This window comes from Pelodiscus sinensis, chromosome 23 (assembly GCF_052426305.1).
Source record: "Pelodiscus sinensis isolate ZL-2025 chromosome 23, ASM5242630v1, whole genome shotgun sequence".
In the NCBI taxonomy this organism is placed as follows: Eukaryota; Metazoa; Chordata; order Testudines; family Trionychidae; genus Pelodiscus; species Pelodiscus sinensis.
In genome coordinates, this window is record NC_143074.1 from 5,677,054 (window position 1) to 5,704,361 (window position 27,308).

The 27,308-nt window shown below is 45.1% G+C and overlaps 1 protein-coding gene across 8 annotated transcripts in view; it reads right to left on the reverse strand.

Annotated features, from left to right (window-relative positions):
* TNC (tenascin C) overlaps nt 1-27,308 on the reverse strand; it is a 100,655-nt gene that overhangs the window by 49,176 nt on the left and 24,171 nt on the right. For all 8 annotated transcript variants that reach the window (XM_075905935.2, XM_075905937.2, XM_089772996.1 and 5 more), the window contains exons 2-7: nt 12,526-13,117; nt 6,552-8,144; nt 4,240-4,503; nt 1,906-2,021; nt 1,343-1,499; nt 270-539 (exon numbers count right to left, since the gene is read on the reverse strand). In XM_075905935.2, coding sequence (XP_075762050.2) covers nt 270-539; nt 1,343-1,499; nt 1,906-2,021; nt 4,240-4,503; nt 6,552-8,144; nt 12,526-12,988 — 2,863 coding nt within the window. In that variant the 5' untranslated portion in view covers nt 12,989-13,117. The remainder of the gene's footprint in view (nt 1-269; nt 540-1,342; nt 1,500-1,905; nt 2,022-4,239; nt 4,504-6,551; nt 8,145-12,525; nt 13,118-27,308) is intronic.

Genomic DNA, 27,308 nt, shown 5'->3' on the forward strand with positions numbered 1-27,308 from the left:
GTGATCTGGAACCTAATTTTAATTTTCAAATGAGATGCAGGCATGAGGAGCCCAAGTCTCTCCAGGAACCAATTGGATTAAAGTTCCTAAGTCACTTTTGAAAACTTTATTCAACTGCCATAAACTTCTTTGACTGGTATAGGGATGTGCCAGTACAATAACCGTACAATGAAGCAACAGGCTCCAACTAACTAGCATGGATGTGCAGGTGGTGGATAGAGCAGAGCAGAAGACAAGAAGCTATGGTCATAGCTGAACAAGCTCTGTACCTGTGACAAAGGTTTCCTTCACAGGGTCGCTGGTCATATCCCCGCGCCGAGAGATCAGCGTCACCTCATATTCTGTGTGTGGTTTCAGATTCCCAATGGAGTACTGGCTTTCATCTTCAGAGAGGTCAATGGTCGTCCTGTCCCCTGGGACATCCTTGGGGCCATAGCTGAGCTCCATGTCATCAATTTCAGCCAAAGGTTTGAACCATGTGATTAAAGCTGTGGTGTCTGTCACATCTCTCACCTCTATCTGGCTTGGGGCATCCAACTCTGGGATAGAAAGAGGAAAAAAATGAATTTTCTGATCCCACCACTGAGAGAGCAAACCTAGTTTGGACACTGTCCCTTCACGGTGGAATCAAAGCAAAATTCTAATGAGCAACTCTTATTAACAACTGTAACTCTTCATGCCAACTTGCTTAATACGCCACTAATGTAGATGGAAAGAGCTGCATAACGCAGGAAGGGAAGGGGATGTGTATTGAGCAGGTCCTGAACTAGCACAACAAGGATGAGCCAATGTCCAAGCCGGTTTTCTGGCTGCATGAGGAATCCTGCTGGGGCCAAGTAGTTTCATGTGGTAGATTAGTGATGTGGAGCCTGATTCACTTTGTTTCACTCATGGGCGGCCTGTGAAGGCCCAGCTGGGGAAGGCAAGCCCCAGCTCCGCCCCTTCTGCCCAAGGCCCGCCCTTGGATCCAAGTCCCGCCTACCATCTGCCTGATCCTTCTTGGCCACCTGCAGGGCCAGAGATGCCATGTTATGGCCCCAGCCTTCCCGGGTAGCTAGGGCATGTAGGCAATTTTGGGAAGGTTGTGCCTTCCCTTGCCTTCATTACCGGCTGCTCATGGTTGCACTCTCTGAACAGGAACACAGTGCATGCTGGTCCACTGCCAACTAGAAGGAACATCTCCTTTCCTCCTCAGACAGGGAGCCCAGGAATTCCTTGTGTCAGCTACTGCAGCTCTTCCCTGCTTCGTGTTTTCAAAAGGGAGGCTGCTGTGTTGTGCGGCTTGGTTTTCCTTCCATTTAGCATCTCCCCAGAGAGCACCAAACAACAGAATAGAACTTACTTGTGGTAACGACTCTAAACAGCCCTGGTCCTCTGGTTTTGTTTTTCACAACATGCAGGGATACATTATACTGTTGTCCTGGTGCCAGACCTGGCTGCATATATGTCGTCTCTGGTCTCTTCAAGCTGTTGGTTATGTCCCCATTATCTTCCTTTTTCTGTAACACACACGGCAATTAGGAAAAATGACAAGGAGTCAGAACATTCTCAACCTTGTGCTTTTTTTCCCCATCCAAACTGAAATGTCTCCTGCAGACAGATTGATTTTGACAAAGGTTTGGCTGGGATGGTTTTGGAGGTTCTTGGGGAGACATTCTGGTCATTTCCAGGGAGACAGTGCTGAATCAAAAAACAGACCTTTGGGAACCATTCCCATTTTGTGAAAACAGTGGAAAGGTTTGGTTTTCATTCCAGTGAGGAACGAAAACAAAATATGAAACTCTCAAAAGTTATTGTGAAATAAATTAGACATTCTCTGGCCAGTTCTAGTTAGAATGTAGCATAAAAAGAAACCAGCACTCTACACTTGAACACAAAAGCTTGCTGGATAAGCTTTTTCCTTACCATATTCCGGAATATGAGCTCCCATCCATCAAATGGAATGTTTAGAGGATCCCATTCCACCTGTACAGATGTCTCCTTGATGGATTTGAATGTCAGGCCTTCAGGAGCAGGCAGATCTATGAGGAGGAACAGCAAGAGGGTAGCTGCATGGGTCATAGTGTCCTCTCAGCTCAGGGAACAAGATATTCACAAATGAGTACGATGGTGAAAATCACCAGGGACATTTTTTTTTAGATACTATAAAAATGCATACATACTACAGTGATGGGTGCTAGAGACAAAACTGGAGAAAGAAAGAAAGAAAGAAAGAAAGAAAGAAAGAAAGAAAGAAAGAAAGAAAGAAAGAAAGAAAGAAAGAAAGAAAGAAAGAAAGAAAGAGAAAAGGAATTAGTACAATGAACAAACACATGGGCTACATCTACACTGCAGGCTTCTTGTGCAAGAACAACCATTCTTGCGCAAAAACTTGCAAAGCATCTACCTTGCACAACTAAATTTGGGCTCTACAGAGCACTCTTGCACAAGTCAATTTACAGTCAAGCGTCGGAACAGAGGGCTTCTTGTGCTGGAGTTATTCTTCTCCCCACGAGGAATAAGTCCTCTTGCACAAGATCTCTTGCACAAGATCTCTTGTGCAAGAAGGCAGTATGGAGGGGCAACAGGGGTTTCTTGTGCAAGAAACCCCAATGGCTAAACTGGTCATCAGAGCTTTCTTGCAGAAGACAGTGTCCATGCTGCCATGGACGCTCTTGCACAAAAGCACATATCTTGTGCAAAAGCACATGGCAGTGTGGATGCGCTCTTGCGCAAGACCTTTTGCACAAGAGCTCTTGTGCAAAACAGTTCTTGTGCAAGAAGCGTGCAGTGTAGATGTGGCCATGGTGGGCACATGTCAAAAAATGCATTCTGTAGATGGATGAATGGCTTTTTTTTCTTTCCCCAAAGATACCAGAGTTAATTTGGGACATACCAAACTACAGAAACATCTATCCACCATCCTGGCTCCTCCATCCCTCCTCTCTACCCATCATATGTGAAGTTTTAGCTAGACTAAAAATGCAGTATAGAATCTTTAGCTAGGGTTGGTCCTACTTTGGGCAGGGGGCTGGACTCAATGACCTCCTGAGGTCTCTTCCAGCCCAGGGAGTCTATGATTCTATGATTTCCTTTTGCAAACAAGGGGGGATTCATATTCCAACTGCCCTACATTTTTCTGTTTTAGAGCTTCTTTTTAGATTTCCACCACACTCACACATCTGTTGGTGCCTTATAAGAGACATGCACAATTAAGTACATGCCAATTTAGCAGTTCTCTGTTGCATAGCAGCAATATATCTCAAAGCTGAAATCGGACTTTCGCCCCTTCTGGCTACAGGTAGAAGTCCCTTTCCTTATAATTTTACCCAGCATAGTGGTTGGCACAGTCATTCATAAATTGGCAACTATATTACATACAACCACAATGGCTCTGCTCTCTCAGGTGGGCCAATTGGAAATATCTGAGCATATTTGGGTGGCAAGGAAGAGACATGAGGACAACGAAGACTGAATGCACTTAATTCATCTTGTGTTGATATCTCATATTGTTCTTAAAAAAGCATACTATTCTACAGCAACGGCTTATAACAATAGTATTAATGGGCAGGTGGGCCACGGGTGTAGAACAGTAGAGTTGGTGTGCCTTGCGAGGGCCTGAACTTAGTAGTAGTGAAAGGTCCTGAGATATCATAAAGAAAGGGAAGAGCGATGTGCAATGAAAGTGAGTTGTACTTGGACGCACTGAAAATCAAAAATCTCAGTTCTAATTACTAGAGGGGACAAAATTGGCATCTGCGTCTGCATTCGTATCCGCAAAACATGAGCGGTGATATTGGCATCCACACCCTTGAAGGCAGATACCTGCAATTACAAAGCAGCTATCCATGGATTTGCAGGACTCTGCTAATTACAATAGCGTGGACCTAACTGCTTTTACTGTACTGGGATGGATGAAAACAATTTGACAGGTGGAGCCCCGAGACCTTCAAATGTAGCTTGCCATGACAGAAACGAGAGTTTGCAGGACCCCAGTGATATTCAATGGAAGGCCTCAGACAGAGAAGGAAAGTTCCAACAACACAACAAAAATGCATCCATTTCAAAGAGAGAATCCGGGGGGTGGGGGGGGGGGAGGGGAAATTGAGGAGACTCTGGGTTGGTCCAGACTTTAACAGGAACACAGCAGAGAAAGAATTATAAAAAGGAAGTCCCAAAGAGAGAAAAAGATCCAAGTGAAGGAATATTAAGGAACAGAGAGATGGCCAACACAGAGATCTCTGTTTACTATAGACTCACAGGTAGCCACCCTGGCACTGATGGGAATACTCTTCTTATTCTGTAGGATGGCAAACACACGGATAAAGTATTCCACACCCGGCTCCAGTTCACGGATGGTTGCAGATGTCTCATTTCCAGGCACCCGGAACTGCAGGTCCAGGCCACCAACACTAGTAGGAACATAGGTGATGAGGTACTCGGTGACTAGATTCTCATTCCTCCATTCTAGGTTGACCGTTTTATCCGTCACGTCTGTCACTGTCAAGTCGCTTGGAGGAGACACTGCCAGGAAAAAAAAAATCAATGGAAAGATCAGACAGACCTGAAGACACTGGGCTAATCTCTGCTCTCACACCCATAGGCAGCCACTGTTTGTCATGCTGCATGTGCCCCTCTAATAGCACAGAAGTTTGTAAGACCACCAGAGCTGCCTTTTCAGGGACTTAGGGTGCGGCTAGACTTTGGGATACTGGAGGTATCCCGAAAAAACTCCACCGCATCCAAGAAATGCGTTTGCTCTTCCATTTTTTTTTGTGGAAGAGCGAATGCGCTCTTTCAGAAGCTCCCATATTCCTCATTCTACAAGGAAGAAGGCGGCTTCCGAAAGAGGGTTTTTTTCCCAACATTTGGCCCAGTCTAGATGGGCCAAATGTTGGAAAAGCCTCTTCTGGCAAAAGAATCGGAAAAAGGTACGCAAAATGCAACATGCATTTTGCGTACCTTTTCCCGACAAAATCTTGTCGTCTAGCCGTACCCTTAGGGTGCGTCTACACAGAAGCATTATTTCGGAATAACAATCCTTATTCCCAAATAACAATGCAAGCATCTACACAGCCATTCTGTTATTTCAAAATAAATTCAAAACCATGGATGGCTTGTTCCGACTTTTGTAAATCTCATTCCATGAGGAGTAACAGTTAATTCGAACTAAGGACTTCGTTCGAATTAATGTTTGACTGCCGTGTGTAGCCGTGGGCAGTTAGTTTGGACTAGTGGGATTTAAAAATGTCCCCCGGATGGGAACATGCAAATAAAGCCCAGGATATTTAAATCCCGGGCTTCATTTGCAAGTTCGAATGCCTACGTTAGCCTCCCTGGTTCGCACTAGGGGCTAGTGTAGACATATCCTTAGTGATTTATCTCAGCTGTTAGTGGCCCATGGTTTTACTGCTGAACACACTGAATGCTACTGTCATCTTGTCTGAGGTCAGCTATCCAGCAATTTCCATGGAATTATTCCAGATTTTCATGGGTGGGAGATCAAACTGTGACTCAGGATTCATCTGCCACGAGGAAACTGGGGGAGATAAAGAACTGGAGCTAACACCAGAGGGCCAGTGAAAGGAACCCAGCAGGGTTTCAGAGCCTAAGAGTTATACCTCCCATAGGAGTGACCTCAAGCTTATCTCAAGAACATGGCTTGTGCGAACAGCAAATGGCAGAACTCCCAGCACTGGCACCTCTTTGATGACTGGGCAGTCGGAGGTCGTGGGAGCCAAGACTGCTCCCATTCCATAGCTAATGTTCAATGAGTTGGTGATTTACTCCCAAGGAGCCGTCAACTAGCTGAGCTCCTTGGCCTCTCCTTGCTGGATGCCACTGTGTGTTCTGTACACCTGTAACCATGGGCAGGCTGCAGGCGCAACAGCCCACTCTCCCAGTTCAGCATGAACAAGAGGTGTCATCATGTAGGAAATGCATCCTTACCCTGCCACCCGGCTATTGGACATACACAAACCTCCGGCTGTCAATCAGGGAAGCTGTTAGCCTGCACTCCAGTATTCTGGCAGGGCTGTAAGTCTGATTTTCAAGTCAGAGCTCTCTCTAGACTAAAAAAGGCTACTTCCCTTGGCAAATCCTGCTGAGTCTCTATCATAAGGACTCTTTACCTCCCCAAAGGCTGAGCTAGAAGCGTTTTAGATACAGCCAGTATAGAAGGATAGAACAGAAGAAGTGTAATGGGAATGCAAAAGTGCCGGGGGCTGTATTGTCAGCCACTGACATGCATGGGAACTGGATGGATTTACTCCAGATGAGAACCACAGCTATAGTACTAACCTCACCAGTTGTTTGATTGGCTGGCCATCAAGTGGTAACGTCCAGCCTCAAGAACAGAAGGGACTGCAAGAATTCTGGTCTTACTCACCTTGATCAAACCTGCCTCAGCTGCACTGACTTCACTGAGGTTATTCCTGGCTACCACATCAGGAACAAGATCAGAATCAGCCACCACCTTTAGGGGGAAAAGGCCTTACATCTCCTTTGACTGATGGATAGACAGAGGATAATTTAAGGGTGGTTGGCTGGTTGAGACGGACACTAAAACTTACCGCTGGAGCAGTCGTCCCCACTGTAGCCATCATCACAAATACATTGCCCATCAACGCAGCGGCCCATGTCATTGCAGTTGTTGAGGCAAGTTTTCTCGCTACAGTCCGCTCCGCCAAAGCCCTCGTCACACAGGCACAGTCCGTCAACACAGCGCCCCCGGTTGTTGCAGTCACTAGGACACCGCTGCTGGCTACAGTCGCTCTCTGTGAACCCATTGTCACACTCGCACTGCCCGTTGATGCAACGGCCTCGGTTGTTGCAGTTGTTCAAGCACACCAACTCCCCGCAGTCCTCTGCAGCAAAGCCGTCATCACACACGCACCTCCCATCCACACAGCGGCCACGGTTGTTACAGTCATTGGGGCACCTCAGCTCAGCACAGTCCTCTCCCATGTACCCCTCATCGCAGACACACTGCCCGTTGACACAGCGCCCCTGCTTGTTACAGTCGTTGGGGCACCTCAGCTCCCCGCAGTCCTCACCCATGAAGCCCTCCTCACACACACACTGCCCATTGACGCAGCGCCCCCGGTTGTTACAGTCATTGGCGCACCTCAGCTCTCCACAGGCCTCACCAATGAAACCCTCATTACACACGCACTGTCCATTGATGCACTGCCCACGGTTGTGACAGTCATTGGGGCACTTCAGCTGGCTGCAGTCCTCGCCCATGAAGCCCTCATCACATTCACACTGCCCATTGGTGCAGCGCCCCCGGTTGCTACAGTCGCTGGGACACCGCAACTCACTGCAGTCTTCACCCATGAAGCCCTCCTGGCACACACACTGTCCATTAACACAGCGGCCCCGGTTGTTGCAATCTTTGGGGCACTTCACTTGGCCACAGGCGGCACCAGCAAAGCCCTCATTGCAGACGCATTTCCCATTCACACAGCGCCCCCTCTTGTTACAGTCCTTGGGGCACCGCCGCTCACTACAGTCGTTGCCCACAAAGCCCTCGTTACAGATGCACAGCCCGTTCTTGCAGCGGCCTTTGTTGTTGCAGTTGTTGGGGCAGGTGAGCTCCCCACAGTCCTCCCCGGTGAAGCCTGTCTCACAGTAGCAGGTCCCATTGACACAGCGGCCACGATCATAGCAGTCATTGGGGCAGATAATCTCGCTGCAGTCTTCCCCCGTGTAGCCTTCGTGGCAGACGCACTCCTTCTCCACACAGCGCCCCCGGTTATGGCAATTGTTCAGGCAGAGCGGCACACTGCAGTCCTCACCAGCAAAGCCTTCGTCACACACGCATCTCCCGTTCACACACTTGCCATGCTCGCTGCACGCCACTGGGCACAGCTCTTCACTACAGTCCTCCCCGGTGTACTCCTCAAAGCACAGGCAGACACCATTGATGCATTTGCCTTGGTCACTGCAGTCATTGGGGCAGGCGAGCTCGCTGCAGTCTTCCCCAGTGAAGCCCTTGTCACAGATGCATTTGCCATTGACACAACGACCCCTGTTGTTGCAGTTGTTCAGGCATTCCGGTTCTGTGCAGTTGGGTCCTTTCCAGCCAGGTTCACAAATGCAGCCGCAGAGATCATTGCTGTAGTTCCCTCGTCCATTGCAATATGGTGCGGTGTCCACTAGACCTGTATCAATGAATCAGAAAACTCATTACACTTAATGAGCTGTGATGTGCATCACAGAATTTAGACACAGAAGATTGTTAGTAAGACCCTTCATATGGCAGGGCTCAGGGTTACAAAATGTTATATGTTTGCATTAAATGGTACAATGAGCATCCATTGACCCCGGGGTCTACTGTTACCTCTTCTCTTTAAAAAATAAAATTGTAATGGTGGGCGAAGTGGGATGGTACCAATGTGGCCTGCTCACACAAATATCACATAGGGTATGTCTACACTACCACCCTAGTTTGAACTAGGGTGGTAATGTAGGCAACCGGAGTTGCAAATGAAGCCCGGGATTTGAATTTCCCGTGCTTCATTTGCATGTTGCCGGGCGCCGCCATTTTTAAATGTCCGCTAGTTCGGACTCCGTGCCCGCGGATACACGCGGCACGAACTAGGTAGTCCGGACTAGGCTTCCTAATCCGAACTACTGTTACTCCTCGTTGAAGTCAAGGAGGTCATCAAGGAGGTCATCAAGTCCAGCCCCCTGCCCACGGCAGGACCAATCCCAACTAAATCAACCCAGCCAGGGCTTTGTTTAAGCCAAGACTTAAACACCTTTAGGGATGGAGATTCCACCACCTCCCTAGGTAACCCATCCCAGTGCTTCACCACCCTCCTAGGGAAATAGTTTATCCTAATATTCAACCTAGATCTCCCCCACTGTAACTTGAGACCATTGCTCCTTGTTCTGCCATCCCTCACTACTGTGAACAGCCTCTCTCCATCTTCTTTGGAACCTCCCTTCAGGAAGTTGAAGGCTGCTATCAAATCCCCCCTCACTCTTCTCTTCTGCAGACTAAACAAACCCAAATCCCTCAGTCTCTCCTCATAGGTCATGATCTACAGCCCCCTAATCATTTTGGTCACCCTCCGCTGGACCCTCTCCAATGCGTCCACATCCTTCATTCAGCTGCTCTGACAGCCTTGGCAAAACTCAATAAGAGCAGGGGTGTGTTAAATTTTTAATACCAAGATAATAGTAAGAAATTCTTCCAAAGGGCTAAAAACTGTAAAATAACCAGTGATTCCAGGAATTTCTGGTTTGGGTTCCCAACTGGAGACTTTTTTCAGAGCGGTTGCTCAGCATTTCCTGAAGATCAGGTCTCTTTAAGGCATCTTAATGGGTCAAAATACCCCTTTGTTTCTCCTGTAAATTTTAATTCATTGGCAACTTTTAAATTCACAGGAACCACAGGGAAAAGCTGTTGCCAATTACTACATTTCTGTAGGTTAGCAGGCTTGTCCCTTTCATTAGTTTTGTCTTCCCTTCCTCGTGACCCTGACACAATGTTTGAAAGAATACTCCTGACTATCCCATTAGAGGTCTTATCATTATATATCAAATGCTGACCCCAAAAATGGGACACCATATAAGATGTTGTCGTGTGCATAGTAAGAATTGTTAGGTGGGCTGTTGTAACTTTATGTCTTTGCTCTTCTGTATGATCCATCCTCTTAACGTCAATAAAATAGAAACTCAAAGGAAAAAGTTTCATTTTTTCTTGTATCATTTTGCTCCCCTTAACTCTGGCTTACGACCTAGGTGTGCTGTATTTTCATTGGCCTTTACTAGAGAATGCTTGGAAGCAAGAATGAAGAGAGCTTCCATTATTATTCCTGTGCTCACTGTCTGTTCTAGTGGACTAAGCATTGGACTAAGGGTACGTCTAAACTACATGGCTCCGTTGACGGAGCCATGTGGATTTGTTGTTTTGGCAAAGGCAAATGAAGCCGTGATTTAAATGATCGCGGCTTCATTTACATTTACATGGCTGCCATGCTGAGCCGACAAACAGCTGATCAGCTGTTTGTCCGCTCAGCGCGCTAGTCTGGACGCTCCCCTGCCGACATCAAAGCCCTTTGTCGGCAGCCCCGGTAAACCTCATCCCACGAGGAATAACGGGGCTGCCGACAAAGGGCTTTGATGTCGGCAGGGGAGCGTCCAGACTAGCGTGCTGAGCAGACAAACAGCTGATCAGCTGTTTGTCGGCTCAGCGCGGCAGCCATGTAAATGTAAATGAAGTCGCGATCATTTAAATCGCGGCTTCATTTGCCTTTGCCTATGTGTCTAATCTACATGCCTCTGACGACAGAGGCATGTAGTCTAGACACAGCCTAAGAGTCAGGAATTCCTGAGCTTCAATGTCAGCTATGACAACATATTATTTACTATTAAATCATGTTTATTATAATAGCACCTAAGAGCCAGCCAAGAATGCAGACCCATTGTGCAAGGTGCAGTACAAACATGCTGGCTATGCTGCCATGTGAGTATATAGTCTCAGTGCTTCATTTAACCAGTCTGCAACAGGGGGATAAGGTGGAGTGGGGAGGCAGTGAAGATGAATTAGAGGCTGTTCAGCACTTTGAACTCATGAGACACCACACATTGATGACTTTCTGGCCAAGTCAGGGGATAATACTCTCTGGTTATGTCTAGACTGCAGCGCTTTTCCGGGATACCAAAAAATGTTGGAAAAGCGGATGTGTTCTTTTGCCATCCCTGTAAATCTTGTTTTATGAGGAAGAAGGGATGGCTTGAAAGAGCAGGTTTTTCCGAAATGTGGTGCCATGTAGACGTGCCAATTTTTAGAAAAGTCTCTTTTGAAAAAAAAGCAGACAAAGATACGCAAATTGCGGTTCACAATTCACGTATTTTTTCAGACTTTTCTTTGTAGTGTGGATATAGCCTCTGTCATTGCAAAATGATAATAAATAATAATCACAGTAATATAGGGCCCGATTCTTGGCTGCTTGTTACAAAGCATAGCTTTGCTTTGGTTGCTCTGAGGTCCAAAAGATTCCCACCAAAACTTAATCTAACTTTTCAGAGTAAAAGCTCCTAAGGTGCCTATGTTTCAGCCTCTGGCCTCACTTGCTGCTTTCTCCATCTCGGCAAATGGCTGCGTATCTACAGCCTAAGGGCTTGTCTTCACTTACCCTGAGACGGATGCTCCGTAGAGTGATCTCTCGGGATTTGATTTATCAGGTCTAGTAAGGACCTGCTAAATTGACAACTGATGTTGCCCCCATTGACTCTGTTGATGGGAGAGTTTCTCCCATAGACCTCCTGCAGTGGGGAACACCACAGCGATTCAACTTAAGGTACACTACTACACTATTCTTGTAGCTAGAGTTGTGTATCTTAGGTTGCCTTTTTCATGTAGCGTAGACCTGGCCTAAGCCCCACAGAGATTCATGAACAGGGAACGTGGTCATTTGGCCTCCTAACCTGCATGCAGATGCTGCCAACTGGATCAGGTTTCATTTAAAATCTTGTTAAAGGCAGCAGTGGAGGTGCTGTCTTTCTAATTTTATCTGAGTAGTTAGAGCACTTACTGGGAATGTAGGAGACACTAAGTTCTCTCTGAGAGGGGGAGGTGGTAGGATTTGAACAGGCATCTCTGATTAGAGCACTGTGTGAGAACCCTGTTCAAACGTTCTCTCCTCCCCCTCCCCCGGCAGTGATGGGGGAATTGAACCTGGGTGTCTCACATCCCATGTGAGCATTCTAACCAATGGGATAAGAGTCAATAGGTGGGAATCCTCTTCCCCTGCTCTGGCAGTTTTGTGCAGAGTGCGGTAGGCCATCACTCCTGCAAAGGGCACGTATAGAGCTGACTCCAGGAGAAAGGATTCAGGCTGCAAATTGCTAAGCAGAGCTAGGCACCTCCCTGAAGCCTTGATTTCAGCACCTATCTCCTGGGGAGGGTCCTGGCTTAGCACACACCCCTCGTCAGCAGCTCCTATCAGCTGGTGGAGGTGGTTTTTGTGGATCACACTGATCACGTCCTCCCCCTGGTTGCTTCATTGTATAGAAATCATAATGTGGCTTTGTGGCTCACACTGTTGTTCTGGTGATTTTCTAGGTGCTGCACTGTTTAGCCAATCAGCAAACTGGGGGGACGGGACATGACCCTGCATCTCCCTCCATATGTCACCTTCCAGTTCCATGGAAGTCAAGAGAAGACATGTGCCCCTCATCTCACAATCAGCTTGCAAAGAGCACTGATGGTCTCAACAAACTCTACCTTAATGATGTCCCTTCTGGTCTTCCTTTGGGGCCTAAGCTACATAACCTGCCAAAAACACTGGCTGCAGAATCAGACAGGAACGAGCGTAGGAGGAAAGAACACACAAACGTGGAATGGCTACAGCCTGTGGATAATCCAATTGAGAGTCACATTTTACAAGCTGGTCAGAAATATTTCCAGTTTTGACAGCATTTCAGAAGTGAAGGAAGAAAAAAGACGGGGTTCATTCTCCCTGGTTTTCACATGTATTTGCAGCCAGGCCCCAGACTCCACTACAGAGAAGCTTTGCCCATCTCTCTTACCTTCTGCGGTTTGGCCAGCAGGGCAGCAGCCAATGCTGCTGGAGCATTGCTCTCGTAGCGAGGACACCAGCCCCTCCAGCTCCTCCAGTCTGCTCAGCAGATCCTTGATGTCAGGAGCAGCCGCACAGCCACAAGCCCGGCGAGGGATGTTGATGCGATGTGTGAAAACTATCTGGTTCCCCTCATTTACCGTGTGCTCCTGGTAGGTCTTGCCTGGCTCAACCTGGGTCTTCAGGTCCATGTCCCCATTAGCTGAGTCCAAGTCCACGGAGCAGAGGGAACCCATGGGTACATTAATGTTGTAGACATGGTTGAACACCACAGACTGGTTATCGTCTGGCAAGGTTACGTTTAACCCGGTCTCCCGCTTCTGACGGATAATTCTTTTGATGAGCCCACCGTGGACATGGTGGTGCAGCAAAGCTATGATGACACAGGTTAAAACCTGCATGGGAATCCCCATGGTGATATTCAATCCCTTTGGGAAACTGGAGCTTCCTCAATGACCTTTTGCTTCCACTGTCTGGAAGAGAATTCGCAGAGCCAGTGCAAATGAAATTGGACTTCGGATCTCTTCCCGTCGGGCTTTCCCCTAGAACAACAAGGAAAGTTGCACAGAATGAGTTCCTGAAACCAAAAGCATGAAGTTTCATCGAGTTCAGGAGCATGACTGCTGACCTCAAGTGCCAATCAGCCTTCAAGTCACTGAGCATGCATCTAAACACCGCCACAATCCATCACCTTGCATCTAAGACCCCAGTGCACTTGCCAATTACTTCCCTTTCTGCAAGTGAACATAACTAGACATGGAGAGTTTAAGTGATTCACCTGGTAGCTCAGGGCTCAAAAATGGAAACCAAAATGGACACAAAATCTACCTGCCACTCCACACGTGTAAATTCCATTGATGAGAGTGGGCACGGTGCATGCACACCCAAGACAAGAATCCGGCCCTACGAAAAGAGTTTTGCACACAGTACATTTGGGAGCTATTACTGAAGGAGACTCTGGTTTTCTAAGAGTAAGAAGCAGAACTGGTCAAACACAAATACAACAAAAATCAAGATGATTTCCAATATTACATTTAATGTTGTTCTAGTAAGAAACTAACAATCCCTCCCTCCTCTCGCCCAGGAGCCAAGTGGTCTCAGGCTAATAAGCACCAGGCCACATGAGACCAAAATCGCGTGTCATCCAGCAAGTCCCAGCCATGAAGCCAATGTTGACTCTTTCCCTTTATTGACAGTTGACTTGGGGGTGGAGAGGGGAAGCAAGATCAAGGCTTCTTTGCCAACTATACGTTGTTATGTAGATCCCCAAAGGAATTTGCACCCAGCCGAGCAGTAAATGTGTATGCAGCAGAAGAATCGAGGGTGTGGACTTTGATAACTGCTCCACAGGGTGATGGGGCCACAGCAAGTTACATCTGCCTGAAATGGGTATTAGTCCTAGTGTAGCAAGTGGATTGCTCTGTGGTGAGCGACTTCACTCTTTCTGGAGGGTAGGGCAGCAGGCAGGTGTGCGGGGAGAGGGGAGAAGGGCAGTAACTGGGAGAAGAAAAGAAAGAACAGAAACAAAAGCCTTTTGATACACCGGAGCTCAACCAGAGAAAGCTTCATTCACATCCACACAAGTGTGAACGAGTCTTTTCAGCAGCAGGCGACTCCTTTCACTGGGCACCATTTTCCAAGGTCTGATCTTTCATCAGCAAATCCTCAATCAGCAATCTCTGGCACAGGGCCACTCAGCATGTGGCTCTCAGGCTGCATGCGGCCCACTCCCCGTTTGTTTATGGCCCATGGTCCAGTTTGGATTTACGTGGGCTCAACACGCGGCCCGCGGGTGGGAGCCAAAACTAAAAAGTAGTCAATAGAATAGTCTTCTGTTGAGATGTGTTTTAGTAGTTAAATTCCTGGACTGTCATTGCTCATTAAAAGTGCTGTCATATGGGTGGAAATCAGGTAAATATTTCATTTTATTATTAGAAGGAGAACTGACTTAAATGGGGCCTGTGTGTTATAATCATAGAAGCATAGAACTGAAAGTGACCTCGAAAAGTCATCGAGTCCAGTCCCCTGCCCTCACAGCAAGATGAAGCTCCGTCTAGACTAGGGGTTCCCAACCTTTTTCAGTCCCCGTACCCCGCCGGTTTTTAGTAAACCTTCCCATACCCCCTATCCAATATGAAAGAAAATAAATTCTAGACTCTAGAATCCACAGCTTTTTTCACGAACACTACTACTTTTGGAATAGTTCAATTAGGATAATCTAGTTATTTACCAAATATTCCCCGTACCCCCTTGACAAGCTTCTCGTACCCCCTGGGGGTACGCATACCCCAAGTTGAGAACCCTTGGTCTAGAGCATCTCTGATAGATGTCTGTTCAACCTGCTCTTAAATATCTCCAGAGTATCACTGTGAATTTCATATCATTGTACTCCCCAGAGCTTCCAAAATTGAGTAGCCCTGCTCTAGCAGAACCATCTCTCATAAATATTCAAAGTGTATTATTTTTGCTGCTTGTTACCTTAGCTATAGACACAGTATATTTGGAAAAAAATCATAAATGCAGTTTGCATTTTTTTTTCATGTTTTTATTAAACAAACTATTTAGGCTCTTTAGCTAAAATGAAATGAAATAGAAAAAAGTTTCTGACTGGGAAAATAATCTGGATTGCAGTCTTATTTTTCTTTTCCCTTTCTTTCCAGTCTTCACTAGTCCATGCATGTTACTGTATTCATCTACGATACAGCAGAATCATGAAAAATAGCTACCACAGTATAAAACATGTGTCAGGCATAATTCTCCTTTGTGGTGTACACTGCTGGTTAGACTATTAGCTTACACTTGTTTTGCGTACAGAAATCCCACTATTTAACTGAGAATTTCTGTATGGAACAAAAGCAGCATGTAACAATGAAAATAAACAAAGAAACACACAAAAAAGTGAAGAAAAATACATTGCAAAGGAAATACATGGCAGAATATTTTTTAATCAGACTGTTTTTTTGGACAGGCTGCTCTTTAGCGTTAGGTGTGAATAAAACTATTTAGAGAGTTTGTCTATCTGTTTGATCAAGACCTCCTCCTAAACAATAAGAACTAGGACCACCAAATTTGGTATGCAGCTTCCTCTTATCATAATGTAAAGCATCGTCAAGGCTTGGCTATGCTAGCAAAAATGGAATGTTCTTGGAATAGGATTGCTTCTCATAAAGCCAGACAGAAAAGAGACAGAATCATCAAGGCACGTACAGTGCTCAAAATTGACATAACTGAGCGAATGTTAAAAGGGACTGAAACAAGCTGAGCTAGAACAATAGGATGAATCTGGAATAGGATTGCTTCTCAATAAACTTTATAGAAAAGAGATAAAATGGAGACAGTTGGAGTAGTGCTCTGTTTTGGCACAGCTCAAGCAATGCTTAAGGTTTGAAAACTAGAAGAAAATGTTATTGGCAACCAAATTGACTATGGTCCTTTTTTTGTTAAAACACAGCAAATGATAAAAGTTTATAGGGATGAAGAAACAAAAGACACCTAATGGACTTCCCACATTATGGACCCAAACAACACCGGGTAAATCTGCTAGTGTTCTATATTGACTTCAGTGCTCAATCTAGCCCATTGCTTTCAAAGCTGACAACACTGATCAAAAGTCATTCCTTTACTTCATTTATACTTGCCTGGGGTAAAATTTCTCAAAGTGCCTAAACGACTTAGAGACTAATTCCCATTGACTTCCATTCCTAAGGTGAAGGAGATTTTGAAAATACTATTTCTAATGTTCATGAAAGTCAAATAATCCACCAGGATGGAGGATTCAGGAAGAGTAAAAACAGCCCTCGATCTGAGATGCTGAAGTGATTGAAGAAAGAATTAATCATATAGTTACCAGGGTAATTGCATGGTACTGATGGAAGAGAATCAGTGCAGAACATTATATTTTCCAAGCCAGTCATAAGATTAAGTGTTCCAGTAACTTGACTCAGAAGTTATAACAGCTATGGTTACAGCTACAGCCTCAACATCACACTGTTAAAGCCTTGAACATATGCTTTGGGAATTAAGCGACGCACAGCCAGGCATTCATAATACAGAACAGAGACCATGACCAGACTCCTGTTTTTTAAAGATAAGCAGAGGGGATGCTGAGGCCAGCTCTACACTTACCCCAAGATCAATGCTCCGGAGATTGATCTGATGAGGTTTGATATAGTGGGTCTAGTAAGGACCCAATAAGCTGATCACTGATGGCAACAATGTCAACCTCAGTACTCCAGGGGGTTGCGAGGAGCAGCGTTAATGGGAAAAACTCCCACAGTGGGGACGCCGCAGAAATTCGTCTGAAGCTACATGAACTCCAGCTACACTCTTTTCATTGCTGGAGTTGCATATTTTAGATTGACTTTCTGATGTAGTGTAGAATGGGCCTAAGCAACTTTAACATGCTACTGGGCCAGTGGAGACAGTGAAGCGCTGTACGGGTGGCAGAGTTAGCCTCTGGTGGAGGATGAAGAAAGTTGCAGCAGTTTCAACCTAACCCTTCTTGCTGACTCAGAAATTCTGTTGATAAGGTTGGGAAGGATCATGCGTACACCTTTCAGGACAGAGATTTGATGACTGTGAGAAGAACAATGGGGGAACTTCCTTAAGAAATACTCCATAAAATATTGATAATCATTCATGAATATTAAATAGTAAAAATAATATATGATGGAAAGTAGGTGGACTCTTTATAATACCAAGAAAAAAAGCACTTTTATTTTACATAGCAGCATTTTATAACTGAGGATCTCAAAGCACCTTGTTTGGTTGGTTGTGAAAGCAGATTTTTTTTCACTTTTTTAAACATCAAATACAATTTTTTCACAGAAAATGGAAAACAATATTCACAATAATTGCAGAACCCAGGAGTCCTAGTACGGAAACACAACCTATTAATATTTTCCAAAAGAGAAATTTGCCGGAAGCTGCTAGATGTGTGAAGAGAAATGTATGGTCTCATAGCTGGTAATTCTAGTGTCTCTTTCAGTTCATTCTGTAAATTCAGAAGGAGTGGCAGGACCATCTGGTACTGTGCGGACACATGGTGATGTAAGTATGCAAAGAAGAACATTGTGCGGTTTTAAGGCAGATTGTGATGGAGAGGAGTTGGAGGTGGTCACAAATGGCTCTGCAGTGCTTGCATTGAAGATGGCAAAACCTGAGGTGATTTCTTGAGACTCTTGCCACAGGTCACACTGTTGAAATTAAGTTGAGAACTGCATGTAGGAATTGTCCTGCTCTGGGATATTTTCCATTAGGGGTCTTAGAGCTTCAAAAGCCTCAAATCATCCAAAAGAAATCAGCTAATAAAACCACAGTGCCAAGACACCGACTTTGCACCATCTTCTCGAGCACAGCTCAGGCAGGGAGTGGAGGATATTGGAATGTTTTCCAGGCAGAAAGAAGCTGTGGGGAGAGAGGCTTTTGTAGAGGCGGGGCAACAAGTGAACAGTTCTGAACTAATCAGGTGTCCTTTCTGCTGCCATACTTTTGAGCATAGGAAAATGCTGCCAAAGAACCCAAGAACCCAGTGGGAAATGCTAACTGCAAAGCAGACTAAATGAAATTACTCCAGGGAGCTGAAACGATAATTTATAACAACAGTCTTTGCCTGCTTCTATATTGCAGCCTCCCATTGAGATTTCCATTGGTTTCACTGGGAAACTCTGTCTGCTGAGTTCTTTAGAAAATCCAGGAATTAGTCCTTCGACACTATGGAAAACTCCTACGCTATGTTGAGTATTCACCATTCAGGGACCAAAAAGGGATAGTAAAAGAGAGAGAGAGAGAGAGAGAGAGATTCCTTCACTCACAGTTCTAGCTATATTTTGATAGGTCCATCAATGGCTGTTAGCTGGGATGGGTAGGGATGGCGTCTAGTCTCTGTTTGCCAGAAGCTGGGAATGCATGACAGAAGAGGGATCACTTGATGTTACCCTGTTCTGTTCATTCCCTCTGCTGAACCCAGCATTGGCCACTGTTGGAAGACAGGAGACTGGGCTAGATGGACCTTTGGTCTGACCAGGTGTGGCCGTTCTGATGTTCTTAACCCAGGGTAGTTCTTGTTCACCATACATCAAAAGGGCCACATGAAGAGGTTTGGGCCAATTGCCACAGCCCTTCCAAATCCATTGTCCATTTTGATCAATTTCACGGTCATGGGATTTTAAACACTGTAAATTTCATCATCTAAGCCAGGAGTTGGCAACCTTTTCAAACCAAACAGCCTAATTACATCAAAATTCAGAACAAATGATCATCAAGGAGCCTTATAAGAATGCCCATTTGCATTACTGAAATGTCCCCTTTCCAGAAGCATAAGCCCAGATCTGAAGGCCTTTGAAACTCAACTCCAAAGGAATAGAACGTGTCCCTCTCTAGAAATTCAGTGCGAGAAATACATTTGTTGAAAGGTTCTTACTTTGAAGAGAAATCCATAAAGAGTAAAAAGAGAGCCCAAATGCCCTCCAGTTTTCTGCTTATCAGAATACCATGTCAGGCCATGGCATATTGAAAGGCACACGGCAGCCAGCTGGAAGGAAATGATATTTTCCCACTTTAGATAAGCCCTGTCATGTGCTATTATGTTATAAAGTGTCATCTTGGATTAAGACCCAAATCAGCCAACACTCCCTCAGCTATGGTGACCCGTGTGTGGGGGAATGAGTCAAGAAGCATTGCCGTTGGGGATGATTTTCACGAGGTGGCATATGGCAGATCAGATAGGCTGCAGGAAAAGTTTGGCTTTGTATCTTCATAGTTACACAAGCAGAAAAATAGGACATGCTGAGTACACATAACATATCTTTCAGCTTGCCCAAAGACCCAGGAACACAAGGAAAACTGTTGGGGAAAAAGTTTTAAAGAATGGGTGAAAAATGTGGAGTCTGAACCTGGCAAAGGTCTGAGGGTCCTTAATTCCTGTTGTTACTCAACTATTTCAATTATGCCAAGAGGACTCGTGAACTTGCAATCACAAACAACAAGGAAAGCATTATTCCTCCTTTTGAAAGATGGGAAACTGAGGCACACAGAGACCTGGGGCATGCGGACACTTCCCTGCAGTTTGGATTATGGGGTTGTCTGTATCAAAGAGTGGTGCTGTCACTCCCCACTGTGGATGCTGTGGGCACCACCTTAAAGGTCCTTAGTTTGCACTAACATAGTCCTCCCACAAACAAGACCATCAGTGTGAATGAGGGACCTTTAAATTCGTGCCCTCAGCATCCACAGGGGGGAGATGGAACACAGCACTTTGGTGCACGATACATTTCACAGCATGGTGCAAACTGTGGGGACGTGCAGAGATACCCTGCTCAGGCAATACAAGAAGTCTCTGGCAAAGCTGGAAACAGACCCAGACATCTTGAATCTTACTCCAGTACCGTAACACACCAGACCCCTTCTCTGTCTTGCATTTGAGGCCTCAGCCTCCCAGACCAGGCACTGAGAAGGTCACAAGAACAAGCCCAGGTTCTATAACCTCATTTGCAAGTTCCTGTCTTTTACAGTTTAAACAGCTCTTATTTGAAGGGCAAAGTGAGGCTTTGGCTTGACGTGGATAAATGTCTACAGTGGTCGGCTTTGGCTACAGCTTGCAGTCATCTGGGTTTCATCTCGCTCTGGCATGTCTCTGCCTGACCCACATGGCCACATTTACAAAGGTCCTCTTTAACGACTCCCGGAACGTGTCCATTTTCCATGGACAGAATGTAATATAATTGCACCCTCAATTTGGGATTCCTTTGGATTCAGCAAAGGAGGGGGTTTATGTGTAAAAGGCATGCACCATAAACATCGGGGTGGGTGCAATTATGGAAATCTCATTAATTCCAGAACAATTTGGGAGACCTCCTAGGTGGGGAACGCTTCCCAATGACCAGTCCCTGGGATCTCCCTGACAAAGTTTAGGAAGGCAGCGACCTGGCTCCCTGGTATAAAAAATATTGAGAATTGTCATACGAGTGTTCTTGAGACAAATTAAGCTGTTGGGAGCTATAAATAGGCCCAGATGCTTATTTTAGTGCTCTCAGGATAGGTCTACACTACAGTTTTTGTGCAAAAACTCACGGAGCATCCAGATCTCAAGCACATTTTTGCACAAGTAAAACGAAAGAAGAGAGAGGTTTTTCTGGTGTAGGTATTCCTCTTTCTTTGAGGAATAACTCCTTTTTGCACAAGAGCTCTTGTGCAAAAAGGTGTATGTGGATGGGAAACAGAGTTTTTTTGTGCAAGAACAGGCAATAGAAAAAAGCACAGGTACCCTGGTGGACATTCTAGAGTTTCCTTTTGAGAGAGCTTCCATGCAATCTAGCCAGTCTCTTGTGCAAAAGTGCATCACTTTTTTGATGCATTTTTGCCACATGGACACACTCTTGCACAAGAAGTTTTTGTGGAAGATCTCTTCTGCAAAAAGCTTCTAGTTGAAGAGGCCTATAGTGTAGGCATAGCCTTAGGGTCCAAACTCAGCCTCCATATCAGAGAGTAGCAATATCATAGTTGTAAATAAACACTTTTTGACTGCCCGGGTCTCATACAAAGCACAGCTCAGCAGGACCCGAGGATTAAGTGCCAAAACTCAAGGCACTGCATAATATTTTTGTCTTTCCTCACACTGGACTGTATTTATTCTCCCAGCTCTCTGCCACTGGAGCCTATTAATCTTCCTCTAATAAGGCAAAGGGCCCAGAAGGCTTTAGGCACTCGGCTCTGGCTTTCTGCAGGAGTGGAGCAGTTAGCTGCTCTTCTTGCAGCTGAAAACTTCCCACCCCTTAATTACAAGTTTGGCTTTTTACTCTTCATGTCCTTTGGTAGCCACTGGCTTTGGAAAACCATTCCTGTCACTTATGGCTGGTTTTGTTTTACCGCTCACTTTTTTTCATATGTTTCTTGGCCCTTTTTCTTTTCCCCCGAGCAATTTCTTGGGATTTCTACAAAGGGAAGGCTATAGAATTTTTGCTGAAACAGCTCCTACTGCACAACACCCTGGAATTAAACCATTAAGATTAACATTAGCCTCCATCCCTCCCTCTTGGATGAACAGCAGCGAGCAGAAAACATTTTGCCAAGGGTGTTTTGGAAGGAGTTTGAATTAATTGCTTTGTGTACAATTTTGAATTTAGCCGAGTCTTGTATTACAAAGGCATCATCATGACATTACTACGAAGGGAAAGGAAAAAAAAAGCCAGCCTGCATAAACAGTGTGAAAGGAACAATAGTAAATCCTGAGTGATAAAGCACACAAGAATCCCCCCTTGGAGACCAAATCTACTCCAGTGCTGCAGCTATTTCTAATGAAACTAGACTCTATGATTGCAGTCTAAGCCTCTGCTTTCAGGAGGTTTGCACTCTCAGCCATAGATGCTCATCCTAGGCTTACCCTTGTCATTCAAGATTCAAGACAGAGAGCATGTATTTCCAACATCAACCGTTGGTCTGAAAAGTTTTCAACGAGCACAGAGGCAGTTTGTGGCTCAGTGGCTCCTTTCCAACATCAACACCATAAACACCAGAAATCATCTTCAAAGCTAATAAAAGATTAGATTTGATGAGCAATTACATGTGACTTAAATAGAAAATAAAGCCAAGTGGTCAAGAAACAGTTGGGAAAAATGACAGTAGAAAATGTGCAATAACTAGATTTCATAAAGGCTTAAAGTGATTCTTTTTTGGGACTCCATGAATGCTGATGTGCATCCCAGGTAAATTCAGTCTGATAGCTTAGCAGTCCATCAATGTCAATGAATTCAGAGGAAGGTTAGTTTTGTGGATAAGGCACCAAGCTGAGACTCAGGAGATTTGGGGTATACCCCATTTGTTTTGTAACCGTAGGCAAGCAAGCTGGGTTGGGATTTCTGCAGGAACTTAAGGGAGTTAGGCACCCAAATTCTATTGAAAATGAATGAAAGTCAGTTGCCATTCTCCTCAAACTTTGCTTCCTCCCGGGCTCAGTTCTCTATCTGTGCAATACAAATAAAGCAGATTGGGTGAGGGACAATCTTCTATTGTATGTGTACAGCACCTAGCACAACTAGACCTTTGTCTTAATTGAGGGTCCATGACATGCTATTCTAAGACAAAGGACACTAAAAATGTGCCTTGGAGTGACTACAGATAGTGACAAAAGATGAAAATATTTAGGGTCCACAGTTTAAAAAGGGAGCTAATACAGAAGACAAGAGCAGAGGTGCAGAGAGAGAGAGGAGATGTCTTTGGGAAATAAATAGTTTGATAGTTGTTTTAGCATTGAAATTGACTACGACAGTGGTTAGGATGGCTGGGTATAGAATATTCTTAAAATCATAGACTACTAGAAGTGGAAGGGACCTTCGGAGATCATCAAGTTCAGTCCTCTGCCCTCACGGCAGGAACAAGAGCCATCTAGATCATCCCTGATAGATGTCTGTCCAACTTGCTCTTAAATATCTCCAGAGATGGAGATTTCACAACCTCCCTAGGCAATTTATTCCAGTGTTTAACCACCCTGACAGTTAGGAACTTTTTCCTAAGGTCCATCCTAAACCTTCCTTGCTGCAATTTAAGCCCATTGCTTCTTTTCCTATCCACAGAGGCCAACGGGAACAATTTTTCTCCCTCCTCCTTATAATATCCTTTTAGTTACTTAAAAGCTACTATCATGTCCACTCTGCGGGTATGTCTAGACTACAGGCTTTTGTTGACAGAAGTTTTGTCGATAAATACTGTCAACAAAGCTTCTGTGGACAAAGAGTGTCTAGATTACATCCAGTTCTGTCGACCAAGCAAGCCGCTTTGTTGACATGACAGTGTAGACGCAAAGGACAGTGTAGATGCAATAACGCCTTCTGTCAACAGAACTCTGTCGACAAAAGGTGTTATTCCTCGTAGAATGAGGTTTACAGCCATCAACAAAACTGCTGAGTTCTGTTGACGTTATGTAGTCTAGACATACCCTCAGTCGTCTCCTTTCCAAATTAAAGAAGCCCAATTCTTTCAGTCATCCTTTATAAGTCATGTTTTCTAGACCTTTAATCATTTTTGTTGGTCTTCTCTGGACCTTTTCCAATTTCTCCACATCTCTCTTGAAATGTGATGCCCAGAACTGGACACAATACTCCAACTGAGGCCTAATCAGCACAGAGTAGAGTGGAAGAATGACTTCTCGTGTCTTGTTCATAACATTCCTGTTAATGCATCCAAGAATCTTATTGGTTTTTTTTTTGCAACTTTGTCACACTGTTGACTCATGTTTAGCTTGTGGCCCACTATGACCCCTAGATCCCTTTCTGCCGTACTCCTTCCTAGACAATCACTTCCCATTCTGTATGTGTGAAACTGATTGTTCCTTTCTAAGTGGAGCACTTTGCATTTGTCCTTTTTAAACTTCATCCTATTTACCTCAGACCATTTTTCCAGTTTGTCCAGATAATTTTGAATTATGACCTTATCCTCCAAAACTCTTGTAAAACCACCCAGCTTGGTATCATCTGCAAACTTAATAAGCGTCCTCTCTATGCCATCATCTAAATCTTGCTGAAGATATTGAACAGAACTGGTCCCAAAACAGACCCCTGCGGAACCCCACTTGTTATGCCCTTCGAGCAGGATTGTGAACTTTTAATTACTACCCTCTGAGAATGGTTATCTAGCCAATTATGCGCTCACCTTACTGTAGCCCCGTGTAGGTTGTATTTCCCTAGTTTATTGATAAGAAGGTTGTGAGAGACCATATCAAATGTTTTACTAAAGTCTAGGTATACCAAATCCACCGCTTCTCCCTTATTCACAAGACTTGCTATCTTAACAAAGAAAGCTATCAGGTTGGTTTAACATGATTTGTTCTTTACAAATCCATGCTGGCTGTTACTTATCACCTTATTATCTTCCAGATGTTTGCAGATGAATTCCTTAATTACTTGCTCCATTATCTTCCTAAGCAGAGCAGTTAAACTGATTGGTCTGTAGCTTCCTGGGTTGTTCTTATTTCCCTTTTTATAGATGGGCACTATATTTGCCCTTTCCCAGTCTTCTGGAATCTCTTCCGACTTCCATGATTTTTCAAAGATGACAGTGAACGGCTCAGATACCTCCTCTATCAGCTCCTTGAGTATTCTAGGATTCATCTCATCAGGCCCTGGTGACTTGCAGACATCTAACTTTTTAAAGTAATTTTTAACTTCTAAACCTACCCCATTTCCATGACCATTTGCTATGTTACGCATCCTGTTACCATCCATCTTCTTGATGAAAACTGAAACAAAGAAGTCATTAAGCACCTCTGCCATTTCCAGGTTTCCTGTTATTGTTTCTCCCTCTTCTCTGAGCAATGGGCCTACCCGGTCCTTGGTCTTCCTCTTGCTTCTAATATATTTGTAGAATGTCTTCTTGTTACCCTTTATGTCTCTAGCTAGAAAAAAAGCCTGCCTCTATAAAACTCTTATGAAAGCCTGCCTATGTAATCCTTTGTAGACTAGGCTGGACTGTTTGTTTTGGAGCCGTTCCTGGACCTGGACCCTGTTGGAGGATATTAAATAGCAACTTGGTGTTTAACATGATTAAATTGAGCTTAGCATAGCGATAGGGCTGCAAGCTGCCAGGTGGGAGATCCTGGTTGGAATACTTTTATGCATCCACCACAGTCCTCTCATGCCAGAGTGTTGGAGGGGCCCAGACCCACTCTCCACAGAGAGGAGGATGGTGAGAGGTGTCATCTGCCTTCCACGTCCCAATAAGTCCGGCATACTGAGGAGTAGCGTTCTGCCAGCATTAGCACCGAAAGGCCCCACTCAGAGCCTTCAGTTTGCAGGATATTAGTTCTGGCCTGTCTTTTGCAGCCTCAAGGATAGCAGCTGTGATGTGCTGTCCAGAGCATTGAGGAATCCAGACTGGAAGTTACAATCCATTGTCTGTTTGTCCACCGATATATGAAAACGCCTACAGCAGAAGCACTCTCCCTCTTCGTAGCTCAAAGCAGCTGCACTACGATGGCCTTTGATCTTTGACATGCACTGCAGGATTCCACACTGACTGGATTCATCAAGAATTTTGTCTGATCCTGAAAAGTTTGGGGAGGAAAGTTGATTATGTAAATATCAGTCTCTTTCTTGCCCCAGGGGAGCACAGAGTGGGAAGGATCCGTGAAAGGAGACAACTGCTAGACTCACTTCCAATCCTGGTGATCAGGGAGCATTTCTGACTAGTCCTAGCTTCCTTGGAGCTGGGGAAAGGAGAGGGTGGAAACTATGGCCCCCAGCCGCTCTTTACATCAGCCAACCCTAAGGTTGTTTGGATTTCCTCTTTCCCCTAAAAGAAATTCACAGGCATGAATCATAAGGGCTGGAAGAGACCTCAGGAGATCATCAAGTCCAACCCCCTGCTCAAAGCAGGACCAATCCCAGCTTGATTTGTTGTGACTTATCAATGCACACTCCCTGGGCTGATTCCAGGGGCTGTCGCTCAGGTAACATTCATCACTGAAATCAGTAGGGAAACAGAGAAAGCAGGGACCAAAATTCATTGGGGTCCCAATGCAACATCCACCAAAGACTTCCACTGAGTTGATCAGACCCAAGAGAAGACCTTTGGATCTCCATCTTGCTCTTGGCTTGCATCAGACCCCTAAGATTATTTAAACACTGTTATTTAACATCTAATGCTTCTGTTAAGAAGAAACCAAGGTGACATTATCAACTAGTTACATTTAGCCATCCACACTGGGCCCCATTTCTAAACACAGAAATCAACAAGCTTCCAATAACTCCTCTCCAATGCCACTGGAATGAAAGACAATTAATTAAGCTCTGAATAAACAAAGATAATCCCTAACGGACGTGGATCCATAATGCAGAATTAGGACTTTGTGTTTGATCTCTCATGTAATGCTTTGCTAATTGTGTATCATTAGAGCTAAAGAAATGATGTGTCTGCGTCTGTGTTACTTCATTAACAGGAGATGGCAGATCCATTGCTTTCCAGTGTTTACCTGGGCTCCTGGCTATGCAGAGACCAGCTCAGAACAAATATGCCTCTAGCTTGCAACTCAGTTGCCGTCTCTTCATTGTGCAGTCTCTAGCTGAGGTTGGTGCAATTCCTGTCAGGGGAGCTGACAGCCTCCTCGGGCCTCTTGGCAAAGTGAGCATGGGGAGAGGAAGGAGCAAGGCGTCTGGTGAAAGGGGTGAGGCCAGAGGCAGCCAGCCCTGAGTGCTACCCGGACTGTGGTGTGCCCCCCGCAAGCCTTCAGAGCCAGCCAGAGCATGTTGTGCAGTGCTCCCATGGCAATATAAAAGGCCTGTGGCCCTGGCTGCCACTGTTGCTACTACCCTCTTTGCTTCCCCCATCAACAGGCCTCATTACTGTAAACACAGCCCTATAGTACAGTGCCTAGCCTAGCCTAGCCACTTGATACTCCATACTCTCCAACTCATGTGCAAGTGTCTCCTACCACTGCACATCCTCTACTATGATAGATGCTATCAAGTATCAGCAATGCCCCTTTGCCATGGATACTGGCCAAACTGGACCTGATCTATGAGGAGAGGCTGAGGGATTTGGGTTTATTTAGTCTGCAGAAGAGAAGAGTGAGGGGGGATTTGATAGCCTGAAGCAGGGTTCCAAAGAGCAAGGAGAGAGGCTGTTCTCAGTAGTGACAGATGGCAGAACAAGGAGCAATGGTCTCAAGCTACAGTGGGGGAAGTCTAGGTTGGATATTAGGAAAAACTATTTCCCTAGGAGGGGGGTGAAGCACTGGAATGGGTT